We start from the raw sequence: 14376 nt of genomic DNA on the forward strand, positions 1-14376 counted from the left end.
GTGTCCTAGACTTGAGTTCAGGATATGAGAGTTGAGGTAAGACGGAAAGGGGGAGGTTTTATACAGATACTGGTCACGTTTTCTCTTTAAATCTTTGATACAGTTCTTCTTTATCTTGAGTCTGAAGGTGCAGCACGTGAATGCCTACGAGTTCTCGTCTCCACCGCCTTTAACGTATTAATTAAAGTAATTTGCACTTATCCTCTCTGCACTGGAATATATGTACAAATAAATATAACCAATGTAATGTAATGTAACCTCTGTACATGTGACGCTATACTACATTACCCCTTTTTTAAACTTCCAGTTAAAAAAAATCTGCTGATTTAAGAAGTGTATCATTACTCTCTCCATTCAATAAATCTTCACAGGCTAAATCAGCATGTATAATTCAAAATCAACCAAAGTTGTCTGACTCTGAAAGCCCCAAACAGACGGGCAGCATGTGTATACAAGGTCCACTGAGCCAGTCGGCTGCCCCTTTGGGCAGAGAAATTGTCCAGAGATGGACAGCTGTGCCCAGGGCAGGGCATACAGGAAGTGAAATCACACACAGTATTTATGGCCCCCTCAGGGTCTGGGGACTCACTGACCTGGGTATCCAGCAGCAGACAGGCAGACAGTTGGCAGTCCAAAGTTTTTCACAAGGTCAGCCACCATCCATCACAGTTAGTTCAGTGAGGTTAAAGGATGAGTTTGTCCGAACTTTACTTCTCTTTCCTCATTTTCTATTGATTCATGTTGATACCTGTAATAGTTGAGGTTCATTATTTATTTTTATTTTTGGAGAGTTTGCTTTAAAAAGAGATTTGAGGCTCTCGGGTCAACATGTCTATTGAGATATACGTATAGCAAAATTTCATTCAAATGTAGCTCAGAGTGCTTTACAGGGTCATAAAACATTCAAACAGACGAGTGTACAGGAGTGGGAAAGATGACAGATGGGAGAAAAAAGTGACCAGAAATAAAAGCAGCAAAAAATGAGTACAGTTTAATGTTGGTCACAGCGCTGTGATCTTTCTATGTGAAGTTACACATAATCTCTGATCCCACCTGATCTAATGCAGGATTTCAAGTGTGTGATTTTGTGTTAGAAGAACCCTGAGGGATTTTCAGCACTGTGATCACGGCGTTATAGATTTCCATTTTTCTTTTTGGCCATTGATTTTGTCGAGGGCCTTGACAACCCTTGTAAACACACAAATACACATGTGTATACGCACACACACACACACACACACACACAAATATGGATACACTGTTAGTGACATGACAGCCTGCTTCACTGACTGGTCCATTGAGTCATCACTGACCTTACGTGGGATTGGAGTTGCCAGGCCAATTGACCAAAATCACTGATCTTTAAAAGCAGCTCTGTGGGTAGGAAGGAGGGGGTCGAGTAGCACTGAATACACACACACACACACAAACTCACTCCATCCACCTCACTCTCTAATCAAGGAGCAGGCAGGCAGGACTCTGGGTCGGCACAGCGACACTAACGAGAGGCGACAGCTCCTCAGTGCTCGGGGCAACGACCAGCTCGGCTGTCGAGACTGCGGAGAGAGTCCGCCAGGCACGCACTAAGGCAAGGTTTGCTGTTTTGGGAGGAGGAGGAGGAGGAGGAAGAGATGGAGGAGGGGAGGGAATGAACTGGTGGTGTAGATGCGTGGACCTGTGAAGTGATACACACCGACTCGTTCTATTGATCCACCCAGTCGCTCGGCTGTCCTTAGGTCCACTTTCACACATTTACCCATATTTTAAGAGGAGAGACGCACAAAGCAACACCAAATATACAAGCAGCAGCACACACAAGCACACAATCCGAGCCCACGCGCACCCTCACCAAGCCATCCAGCCCTGGGGCTTCCTTGCAGAGTGCTGTTGCCCCCTCCTTGCTTCCCCACCTCCAACCCCCGCCCCCCCCATCACCACCCTCACCCCCATCTCCTCTGGAACACAGTTTAACTTCTGTCATTTAGATGAAGCAAGTGAGTCAGTCTAGCAGCGGCGAGAGGATGTGACAGGCCGGTAATGGACAGGACAAAGAGGGGATTTATGAAGTATTAGTAAACCTTAATAATTTACTAAACGAAAGACCCCAGGAGTCCCCCCCCAACCGACCCCATGACTCTGGCTCTCATCCCAGCCATGACATCCTCTGGATCTCTCTCTATCACAGGATGTTACCAGATAAAATCAAGGACAAGGAGAATTCAAAGAGATCTGACTGAAGTGACTGAAGAAATCATTTTATTTATTTTTTAAAAATGTTGACACCAATGACAAACCTTTAAAATATTAAACACTACACAAGTGATTCTGAAATCACATGATCAACCATATCATTCTGTTATATATGTAAAGATTATGTTATCAACATGCCATACTACAAGAATTCATTCGCTCATAAGTAGATGAATACAGAGGTCCATACAGATGTGCGAAATAGACGCTACACCCTTTCTGTGTTGTAATGGTTTCCTGGCATTCGTTCCAAATGAGCCACACTGCTAACTGAGGCCTGTAGCTCTTGTTTTGTTTTTTGTTTTTTGGGTTTTTTTGCAGTTTATCTGAGCGTTGCAAGGTCTGACCTTGGGGAGAATTTGCTGGGATGTCCACTCTTGGTAAGACTGGCAACTGTCTTGAACGCGTAAATGTGAAATAACTCTTCCCAGATTGATGAGCAGTAGCGATTACTTCTGTAAGATCATTACTGATGTCTTACCTCCTCGCCTGAATGCTCCAGACCTGCAAACTGCTAAACCTTCTGCCTTTATAGAGATGCTCACACCTTCTTAATACTTCCTCTTTTAATTCCTATGAAAGCAGTAAGGATGTACTTAGTTTTTTCACACACTGCTTCTGCATTTTGGCTTAATTTTGGTTAGATAAATAGTGACATGCTGTGATATGTCATACGTTGTTGTTGATTTGATTGAGGTATTTGTACTTACCTCATTTTGAGACCTACTAAGAACTAAATTATTTTGATTATGTCCTGGTAAGCCACTGTAACTTCTTTTTTACTATAATTGTAGGTGCTTAGATGTCACATTTACTATAACAACACTCACATACTAATGTTAAACGAGCACAACGATGAAAATGATCCATGTCTTAGAGTTAGCATGGAGATATTTACTAATGAGGGCTAAACAAAGCATCAGCTTCAGGGATGAAATATGAAGCCAACATGGAAAAGCAAAACACTGCAGTTATTTTAATGTTGAATGCCACTGGCTCCAAAAGAGTTTAAAATTGGCATGGTCAGTTTGAATCGTAGGCTCACAGAACTGGATTTCTCTGTTGATATTACTTGGTAATTAATATGCTCGGCTGGTTGGCTGAACTGATAGACTGTCAAAAAGTTTCTATTCATGTTCATGTTTCCACTTTAACAATCGAGGTGATAATTAGCTGATTACTTAGCGCTCAACCTTCTCGTCCATATCATTTCTGGCTTTAAGAATCTGAGACGGCAAAATGGGACTTAACAAAACAATGTCGCGGAGGGCATTGTGGGTAACATGTCCATCTTTTGTATACGGTCTATGGACAAAACAAGTACTGAGCCATAAAACTAGGTGTGAACATTTGAAGCTGTCACTATCAAACCAAAAGGCATTAATTATTGAGTTCATCTAAAATTTTCACTGGAGAAAAGTCAGGGAATTACCAAGTGATAGTATCATCAAGAAATTCTTCCTCTTTTTTGTGGAAACATATCTGCTGTATACAAACGTATGGCTGTATACGTAGCTGTTACATAAACAGAGCAGACTGATACAAAAACAGGCCAAAAATCTCTGTGGAATTCTCATAATTCCTCTTCGAGATTAGTTTGGCTAAAAAAAAATCCATTTTGAGCCTAATGGGAGCAGAAAGCCTCGTGCATATCTGACGACTAAAGAGAATTAGGTCAGTATCAAGTCATACCTTCAGTGGCACCTGTATGGGAAGAGAACAAAAGACAAACAATAGCCACGGTCTCAAATTTAGGGTACTACCTCTCAGCACTACTGGCCACCAATTAACTGTGATCAGAGTTCAGCAGGTTACAATCAGTCAGACAGGTGGCCTAAAGGGAAACACACACAAACATCTCTGTCGCAGCTGCTCCTCAGTGGGTCCATCACTAAAACAAGCAGAGCAACCATCTCTGTGACGACTGCAGCCATGGCTGTGAGTGGCAGGTGCAATCATTAGATCCCTGGATACCCCCACTGGCTGCTCTTTTTACCCTCTTATGTGTGTGCACGGTGGTGGGGGCTACAGAGGAGCAGTGATGGGTGTCAGTACTCGTGCCTAGACCAGTCTGCTGTGGACTTGTGTGACAGCACCGCTGCTTGACCATCCCAGCCATGACCCCCTCGTCCCCTTCCTCCCTCCTGCCTGGATCGCCCCGAGAGACATAGAGGGTGATGGGGACTGGCACCGCAGGGGCCGCCCTGGCTGGTGCCTTTGCTGGTGGTCTCTGTGGCCTATTAGTGTCTTGCTATGGGCCTGTCAGACTGACAAAACAGGGGCCTGTCAAATTAAGTAGGGGCTGAGTATCGGAGATATGTATTCAAACGCACCAAGGGGAGATGGTGGCGGGGAGGGGTGAAGGATGAGGAAAGCACCGGTGCTAATGTCGACGCTAAGTGAGAGTGACAGGTTGCGAGCCGATCGGAGGGAAAGGATGGAGAGAGAGAAGAAGAGGGAGAGAAGCAGTAGCGGTAGTTGATAATGGCGGTTTGGTTGTCCTGAGGAGACTTGTTAAGGGTCAGTCCAGACTGAACCAGACAGCCACCGCTCCTGTGTGAACGCAGGTAAACCGCTCCAAGTTTGACCTAAACAGCTGGGAGTTACAGTACTCCCACTTAATGAGATCAGACTGATGAGCCCCGTGTTCAGGTGTGCGCAGGTGTGTGCGCGCCTGTATGCAACAATCCCAAAGCACAAGAGTACTTACTGCAACAATAGATATTTCCTCTGTTTTCTAACTCGTGTACCCAAGGCTCTGCTGACTTTTCCTGCTGGTATGCACATGAAAAAAAAAAACCCAAGCATTTATCTGGGTACCAAAGGCACGTTGCACCATCGTTTCATATCGCTTAAACTTTTTCGTCTCTCCACTGTGTGTGACTTCACCTCTAGAGACACGTCGATTCCTCCTGCTTCAGGCCAGGCCATTACAGTGTACCTGCACTAAATCCTCAAAATGTCAGAGTGTTACAAAACAACTCGGTCCAGCCACTAAACGTGGAGGTATCCCTCTCGGATATCCAACTTGACTGTGTTATATAGGATGGCTTCAGAAGAGGACAGCAAGAGTAGGGAGCAGGCGGAAGATCAGCAGCTCGATCAGGTCTTTGTGGCAGTTTGACAAAGCCCCGTGTGAGCATGCATGCACGTATGTTACCAGAGGAGCTGTGGCAGTGTGTTTGGAAGAGGGCTGCGACTCTTCCTCTCATGTCGCTGTGCGTTGCTGAGACTGAGAGGCTGATGCACAGTGGCAGCTCCCCCCTCGCAGCCACAGGCCTGCCCAGAGCCACTGCAGATGATAGTTTTAATTGCTTTCAATCTTTCAGGCTAGTCCCTGCCCAGTGGCGCAGGGTGCTCGCGCATGTGTGTGTGGGTTTGTGCGCGTGTGACATGGTGTTTCTGTGTGCGTGTGCACATGTGGAGTGTTTACATCCAACAGTCATTGTCTGTGGATGCTGTACACATATGTGGAGTCTGATGAATGTGTTTGCCCAATACGAGAGGAAAATTAAGAGAGAATTAAGGCCTTGGAGTGATACATCTGATGCACACTTCTGCAGAAGAAAACTGGGAAGAACATATGTTTATCTGACAGTGTTTGTGAGAGCACGCACAATAAAGGCGACAAGACCGGGCTGACGGCTTTTTCCATAAAGCATACATGCGCATTTATAAATAATACAATTCCGGGTTTACATGCAAAGACCTCAAAACATGTACTCACATCCTTAAAAGCACTTTGAACACGGTGAACTACAAAACCAAGTGATCAATAATTCACAGCGAATGTTGAGATGGCATAACAGATCACAGAGAACAGACCGCAATTAAGATGACAGTAATTTATTCCATACGTGTGAATAAATTGCTCTGACTGATATCTGCACTCAAACAGAGTGACTGTGGATGCCGGGGTGTGAACTCTTTTGTGGAGGGAGGACACGACTGCCAAAACCCTGAGCCCGTGTTGGCTATTCTGTTAGAAATGGACTATGGTATAACTGAAAGCGTGTTTTTTACACTACATGTCCTAATGTGAAGCCAGGCTGCAAAATGCGTCAGTACATGGAATAAATAAGTAAAAACATGCAGGGTAGAAGACTCGTCATAAAAGGCCCTCTAAGGCCAGATTAGGGGTGTCATATCTTTAGTATCGGCTGCATTTGTTGTGAAAACCAGAAAGAATCAGACAAACATATGATGGTTTTTTTCTTTCTTTCATCTATGTGTGTTTCTCACCAAGTTTCATACATTTCGGACATAAAGCTATTGGAATCTTATTCAAATTACATCAGCTAAACAAATTAGAGTAACAAACATAATATTTTTCTTAATGTATGTTTTTTGCCCAGGTTTATTATCTTGTTTTATAGTTGTGCAGCCTCAGCCTCATGAGACAAAATGTATCTATTTATTTTTTAATTAATTAAAAAAAAAACCCAATAATTTCTGCCTTTGGCGGATGTGTGGTTGTGGCTCAGGAAGTTGTCGAGCACGTTGTCTACTAATAGTTTGGTGGTTTGGTCCCTGGCTGCTCAAGTCTCAGGGAAGATACTGAACCCCAAATTTCTTCAAGGGCTTGGCTGTAGAAAAAAGTGCTTGTGTGAATGAGACGTGCTGTATGTGGCACTTTAAGTGGATGAGTATAACACTATATGAGAACTGTCCCATTTAACCAGATCCTGTGTGGTGGTACGCTTCTCTCATGACTAGAAGGGAGGAAAAAATATATATTTTCATAGCTTAAAAAGCAGAACTGCAAATTACATAAAACCTTAAAGTTGATTAAACTTGTTTATCCTGTTAAGCTGCTCACTGTGAAACCACAGAACATCCTCCAGTGACCTACCGACACGTTACACTGGGGCACACGAACAACAGCCCGTATCCTCTCTGCCTTTTACATCTACAAAGGCACACACACACAACTGGCCCGGGGGTAAATTAAGCCCTAACATTCCCACAGAGGCTAATCTCCATCCATTTAGACGGCTGTAATATTTAATCAGGAGGCTCTGGACCATCTCCCAGCACCACACGCTGTGGCATGGCTCATATGTTCACAGCAGAGGCCAGCCCAGAGGCGACGGAGGGGAATTCACAGCTAAAAGCCGCAACGCATTCAACCGCAGAGCCTCTCGCGCTCCTCTCGACCTCCTCTCCTCCTCTGATGCTGCTTTCCTTTGGGGTGGAGCAGACAGGAACAGTTAAATATGTTGTGGTGGATGGATTCAGAGGAATGCTTTAAATGTCTGGCCGAATATTGCTTGTTTTGTTAAATATATTGATAAAGTGGGCTATTTAGTGGCATTGAGAACAGTAACATCCCTGTCATATGACTGATAACTGTGCTGCTCTCTTATGAATTTAACACAGGTAGACAAATTCTCACATTTCAGAAACTGAAATCAGTGAATATTTGGCTATTTTTGCAATAAATCCAATAAATAGTTTAAGGGTTGTTTTTTTTTTTTTTTTTTTTAAAAAGGACAAAATTTAAGGGGGACTTCACTGAATTGGCTTCTAATAAAAGCATATTTAACAACCGGCTTATGTTCAAATACATAAGCTGTGGCTATGAGTGACCCTCCAAAGATTCCCAAATGCGTCACATAATACAGATAACACAAAGGTAAGCTGAGCCCAGAGGAGCAGCTGATCTGAGCCTCTTTCAGATCAAAACTGTGTATTTATTGAAACTATAATGAGCATGAATGTTCGTCTTTTTCTGCATTTGACAGTTAATTTTTGTTTATAGAAGAAAGACTTAAAAAACCCCTCCAGAATATATCACATACTCTAGTCCCCATTAGTGTGTAAAACAGACTTTACATTTAAATTTAGTGCAATTTCCCTTTAATTCTAAAAGGTTTACCCCTAAATGTAACACAGTGACACTGATACTTATGGCCTTTGCAGGGGACCGACCCCTCTGAAACAGTGTCGGAACATATTATATATTATATATATTAAAGGGCTATTGTCAGGTACGCCCCCACCCCTATTCACCCCCACCTCCACCTTAAACACAGCGACATAGGACACGAGCTGCACTCAGAGGTAGACGGTACGGTGTTAGGTGTCCCGCCTGGAGGTATCACAGCGGACACCAACTGCTCTCACACACTCACTCCTGGAAAAGGTCAGGTCTTGCACCATCAGTGTGAAAATCCTGCACCGGGACTCTAACGCATCACTCCACCGCTGATCACACAGAAGACGCTCGGCTCAACTGAAGAAACGACCTCTGCTGTGGTTTTGTGTTTTTATAAACGTAACATCTGCGTCGCTAAATGCCGAGTGATAAAAGTGTCATGCGAGTGGCCGCTGTAACGCCTGCTCCCTGATTCAGACTGACTCTAATGGGAAGGCCTGGTGAATTTTTCATACAGCCCAGAGGGTGAGGACTTAACGCCCATTCTGGCAGATCACAACCTCTAAGAGAGAGAGGGAGAGAGAAAGAAAGAGCGACCTGACAATCAGGTCACATCTTCAGCCCCCACATCAGGATTTTGGTCATAGATGTGAAAATCATACGATTGTATAAAAACCCGGTTGTGCACATGCTTATTTGGTTTATTGTGGCCAAGTGCACTTTTTCCCCCAAGCTTTTTTTTCAGTTTTGTAAAGTTTGTAGTGACAGACGTCTTTGCAGAAGTGACAGTTTTCTCCGCCCTCTGCTAGACTTTCATATATGTCATATGCTTTTGTCAGTGAATGAATTCCCAAGCTTATGTTGAGAATCTGTAGATTTCATGTTATATTTTTGATTCATACGTCATGCACTAAATCTGTCAAACAAAGCGGGATAATTCTTTCTGCGCCTTATGAAAAGGAAGAGAAAAAAAAGCAGGCTGAATAATGCCCAAGATCCTCAATTTAATGGGCTGAAATTTCTGCAAGAAAGCTCTAAAAAAATTACCCATCTGTTCAGTGCACACATGCCACAGCTCACTCGGATAGCTCGTAGCACTGTCTTGCGTATGCAGATATGTTTTGCCTGGAAATCTATTTGGAGTTGCTTGAAGGAAACCAGAACGGCCCTCCTTCTGTCTCCCCCTCGCCGGCTCGCACGGGGCTCCCTCTTGCCGTCTATCTCCTCTCGCGTGGAAAACATCTTCACCAGCTCCGTGCACACAAACATGCGCTCAGTGGCATCGCCTCGCCTCCGACAGCTTCCCCAGCACCGTGGGCCAATATGCAGATCTCGTGGGCCCGAGCTGGCAGCGCTGTCCGCAAGCGGGACGAGGGGCCCCTCAACTGTTTGTACAGTTGGATTATACATGCAACGCACGGGGACACAGGGAATAATTATCCTCTCTGTGGGGAGGCCACTGATTTTGTCCTCATGTCAAGTCCTCCTTTGCTGCAGAAATGCGAGGGTGCGGTCCCTACGTGTCATCTCATCTGCAAAGCAAACAAATGTGCTGAATTGGAGATAAATTAGGAGAAATGAACACTTACTAACTGAAGACCTGTTTGTCTGTCTTTGTTAGGGGTCATATCACTGCCACTATGTAACCTCTTGTAAGTTTTGAAACTGGAATTTCTATCAATATAAACTATATTAGTAGAAATTTATAAGTATCTATAAAAGAAGAAGTATCCCTCTTGGGTAGAGATGCAAAAAGAAGGAAAAATCAGGCTCTTTTTATGTGTGTGTGTGTGTGTGTGTGTGTGTGTGTGTGTGTGTGTGTGTGTGTGTGTGTGTGTGTGTGTGTGTGTGTGTGTACACGTACCAGAGGGCTAAGAAGCCAGGCATGGGCAGATGGTCTACAAAGGTGTTACCACACAGTGAGTGGGCACTGCGATTGATGCATTGCAACATCCAAGAAGGTGGAACATTTGGCTGCTGACCCGCAGTCAGAACTCATTGGCCCTGCCTTCTCCTTATTTAGCTGCTGCGAGAGAGCCGACGGCTGGTTTGGTCAAAATAAACACACACACACACACACACACACACACACACACACACACACACACACACACACACACACACAAGAACGCAGCACTTTCCCACCCTCAAGGAAGCCTGCATGGGCTTGAGTGCTGGAAACTTCTCCGCCGTCTCTGCAAGGAGGTCAGGGCGGTGGTGTAGGCAGGCAGGGCCAGCACGCGCTGGAACTCAGGGTTACTGTGTTACACTTGGATGGAGGAGATCTGACCCCGAGCTCATTCTGAGGCGTCTTTGTGAGTGAAGCAACTCCATACGACTCGATTTTTGCAAGTAACACTTAGGTTTGTTCGCCGTGCTGAAAATTTCCATTGTTAAAAATGTCAACTTTAAACGCCACGTGAGAAGCTGTCACTTAAGCTTAAAAGTGAGATTTTACTCCTGGGGTACAGGAGAATGGTAACACACTGATTTGAGAGGCACATATGTCATTTCTATAAAAATGTGATTCTTTTTGCCCTACTATCAGGAGCTGAACCATATCGTCATATATGAGCTGAGCAAAAACTCTTTGTGTGGAAAAAGAAGCAGACGATTATGAAGAGGAAGCTGCCAGAGTTCAAAGATGGAGCACTCTCTTTAATAACAAACATTATTAGTTATGCACACGGCACGCCTTTTATTTCAGACCCAAAAGCGCTCTTACATCAGCTGAAACATGGAAAATTCATGAGTGAGTGCGCTAACCAAAGGCAACGTAACGGATTTCAAACACAGTGATTGCTGTTTGTCTCTCGGTGTGCTTTAAATCATTTGGTCTCCTGCAGAAATAATACCTGCCTCTGCTCGCTGTTCCAGTATCTCCTCCACAGTTTTAACCTCAACGTTACAGACTGACAAATGTGTTTTTCTTACGGCGTGTTTAATTCTGCAGATACATATCTTTATTTGTAAATAATTGTCTTAACTTGAAGTTGCATTGCAGCTTTGAGTTTAAATTCTATATTATTAACGGCTGCTGAAAGCATTATGGTGTAAGGCGTTGTCTTGGTCATTTGGCACTTCTCTTTGAAATATGCAAACAAAACTAAGATTGACACATTTAAATAAATCTGGATTTTATTAATTAAAAAAAATGATGATATATAGCTGATGCTTAATTTTAGACAGCTTGCTGTAATGGTGTGAACTGGCATAGAGTGCCCCCTTATGGACATATCTGGCAACATCAACTCTTGAGTTTGAGATTTACCTTGTTTTTAATGTAATGTTAATGTGAAGAACTTCACGTCAGAATAGTTAAATGGTCACAAAATAAAACACTAAATCTAAGAAGGAAAAGAAGACACGCAAGTCCCACACCGACCTCCAAAGCCTCATCCGTCTCTGCTCTGGACTTCAAATTGAGTCAGTCATCATCCACCACCATCACGTTCCCGGTCACCTCGTACTCCATGGTGGCCCAGTCGAAGATATTCCCTTTGGGGACTTTGTGTCCGTAGTGCCAGCCCTGGATCATGCTCCTGGAGAGCACATAGTCCCACATATTCAGGTCCGTCATTTCCCCCACAAAGCTCTGCGTGGCCTCCAAGCCTCCCAGGTGTTTGTCTGGATCTTGCCCCAGGAGGACGGTGCCCTTCGGACGGATGGTGTGGCCGGGTTTGTAGACCTGGTAGGTGCTACGCTTCCCGTCCACCCAAAAGGCGGCGAGGCCGGTGCGCGACTCCCAGGTGAGGCAGAGGCTGGTGCGGAAGGTGGTGAGTGGGGGCAGGTGAAAGAAGACGCCGTCGCCGCTCAGGTAAAAGGAGATGCGGCCGTCCTTCTCGCGCCACACGTTGAGTTCATCGTAGTCGGCTGTGCGGTAGGCGAACAGGATGATCTGGCGCTCCTCCGGCAGCTCGGTGGCCACACGCATGCAGAGGGTGAAGGCCTTCAGCCCCATCTCCTTCTGCGGGATCAAGGCCACGTAGCTGAAGTCCGTCTCATAGGGGAAGACCAGGACTTTGTCGCTCAGACCCACTGCGGTTAACAAGACGATAAATCTGTGAGTTTATTATGACATACAGGTACGATTATGCAAAGCTTTTCTAATTGTTCCAATGAAGGTGAGATAATAAAAGTAATTTTTTAAGCTGTTTTTAATCTATTGCTGTTTTTAAATTGCCTATCAGTACACAAGGCTACCAGATTCTCAAGCTTTAAAACAACCGCAAATTAGTTCAAATAAATGCAACATATACACTCATCGGCCACTTCATTAGGTTCACCTGTTACCTGCTACTTGATGCAAATACATCAACCAACCACAAAGTTGCAACTCATTTCATTTAGGTATGTGCACATGGTCATGGTGAATTTCAAACTGAGCATTGGAAAGGATAAGAAAGGTGACTTTGAACGTGTTTGTTGGTCTAAGTGTTTATACAAACTGCTGAGCTGCTGGGATTTTCCCACAAAACCATCTCCAGGGTTTATAGAGAGTGGTCTGATTTTATGCCCGAGAGTGAGAGAGAATATGCAGCAAGCGGCGATTCTCTGGGTGACAATGCCTTGTTGTTGTCAGGCATCAGATCAGAATGTCCAAACAGCTTAGAGCTGATAAGAAGAGAGTCAAATAACCACTTGTCATAACTAAAGTATGCAGAAGAGCATCTTAATGACCAACATGTTGAATCTTAAAGCAGAGGGCGCATTTTCTTGGCACATTTTGGGCCTCTTAGTATTGACTGAGCATCATTTAAACACCACAGCCTACCTAAGTATTGTTCCTGACTAAATCCATCCCTTTATGTCCACAGTGTACGCGTCTTCTGATGGCTGCTTCCAGCAAGAATACGCTCTATGTCACAAAGCACAAATCATCTGCAACTGGTTTTTTGAACATGACCACAAGTTGACTAAATACAGTCAGATCTCAGTCCAAAACTGTGCCTTTGGGATGTGGTGGAACTGAAGATTAGCATCATGGATCTGCAGCATGATGCTGTCATGTCTGTAAGGACCAAAACGTTTTCAGCTTAAAGCAGTAAGGATGAAAGTGAGTCCGACCTGGAACTAACAGGATGTACCTAATAAAGTGGCAAGTGAGTTCATCAAAAAACTTTTTTTTGTAAACCTGGACTAAATGAGCAATAGTTTTTAAAAGATAGCAGGTGTACCCGATTCAAACAAATTTGATCATTAAAGGCTGAAAACGACTGAAACAAAATGTTCTACTGTTGGAGATTTGAAGGAAGAAAAAACTCACTTTAATTTTAGAGCACAGACATTAATTTAAAGATGCAACGTGAAACGAGATATGTCTGTGGACATCTGGCAGTCAGTTGTATGGAAAGACAAAACCAGTCTGTGACTGTCTGGACTCACAGCATTTCTTATGTTAAGGCCTGCACACCAAAGCTCGGTCATCACTACGCTTTCCAGCAAATCAGTAATCCTGTTCTTATTCCTTCAGTTTGAAGTATAAGAAACGAGCTGGGAATATTGGAAGCTTATGAGAAACTACCAAAAACCTTTGTTTATTTTATTCAAAACTGACTTTGTTTATGGAAAATTTAGGTATGATTAAAAGGAATAAATAGCTTGATCAATCTCTAGCGATGGGTTTTGTTCACAAACTTTGGTAAAATGACTTTTTTTTTTTTGCCTATAAAACGTCGTTTTTAAATCCATACCTTGTGTGGATGAGGAGAAAGTCACAAGCAATAAAAACCCCAGCAGAGCCTCACCAAACTTCACAGCGTTGTCGCTCTGAAACACACGAACAAGCATCTGACAGCAGCTCCGGACTGATATCAATTACTGAACTATATTAAAAAAAATGTAAGTATGTGCAAAATTACCGAGAAAAACTGATTTTCTTACCATTTTAATGTTGTGTTGTTGATGTTCTCTGCTGCCAACTCTTTCCCACTCAACAGTGACCCGTGCCTGGTCCTCTTCCCTCCTTGCACAGCCCCTGACGTCAGCTCTTTCAACGATGCTCTGACAATAGGCCTGGTGTGTGAGGGCTGAGTGACACCGTCTGTACATGTGACTGAGCCACGCTCACATCGTTTCATCTATTTCTGTCTGCATCACCATCAACCAGCATGAAGTGTTTACATCAGAGCCTCTAGCATGAACGCATGAAAATTACAGCAGCTCTTGCATCAGACAAACCTTAAAGGTTTTCAGCTGGTGGTCCATTCGTTGTTACACGGGCTTTAGACTGTGAAATACTTGGTTAT

The 14376-nt window shown here is 43.9% G+C and overlaps 1 protein-coding gene across 1 annotated transcript; it reads right to left on the reverse strand.

The window, feature by feature from the left end:
• Nucleotides 1-10765: 10765 nt before the first annotated feature.
• Nucleotides 10766-14194, reverse strand: crp1 (C-reactive protein 1). Its single transcript, XM_014409762.2, has 3 exons — nt 14012-14194; nt 13822-13897; nt 10766-12166 (listed from the first exon to the last, which is right to left on the reverse strand). The coding sequence occupies exons 1-3, from the start codon at nt 14177-14179 to the stop codon at nt 11556-11558; spliced, it is 855 nt and encodes a 284-aa protein (XP_014265248.2). The 5' UTR covers nt 14180-14194; the 3' UTR covers nt 10766-11555.
• Between the last annotated feature and the right edge of the window lie 182 nt (nt 14195-14376).

This window comes from Maylandia zebra, linkage group LG8, assembly GCF_041146795.1.
Source record: "Maylandia zebra isolate NMK-2024a linkage group LG8, Mzebra_GT3a, whole genome shotgun sequence".
NCBI classification, from domain to species: Eukaryota; Metazoa; Chordata; class Actinopteri; order Cichliformes; family Cichlidae; genus Maylandia; species Maylandia zebra.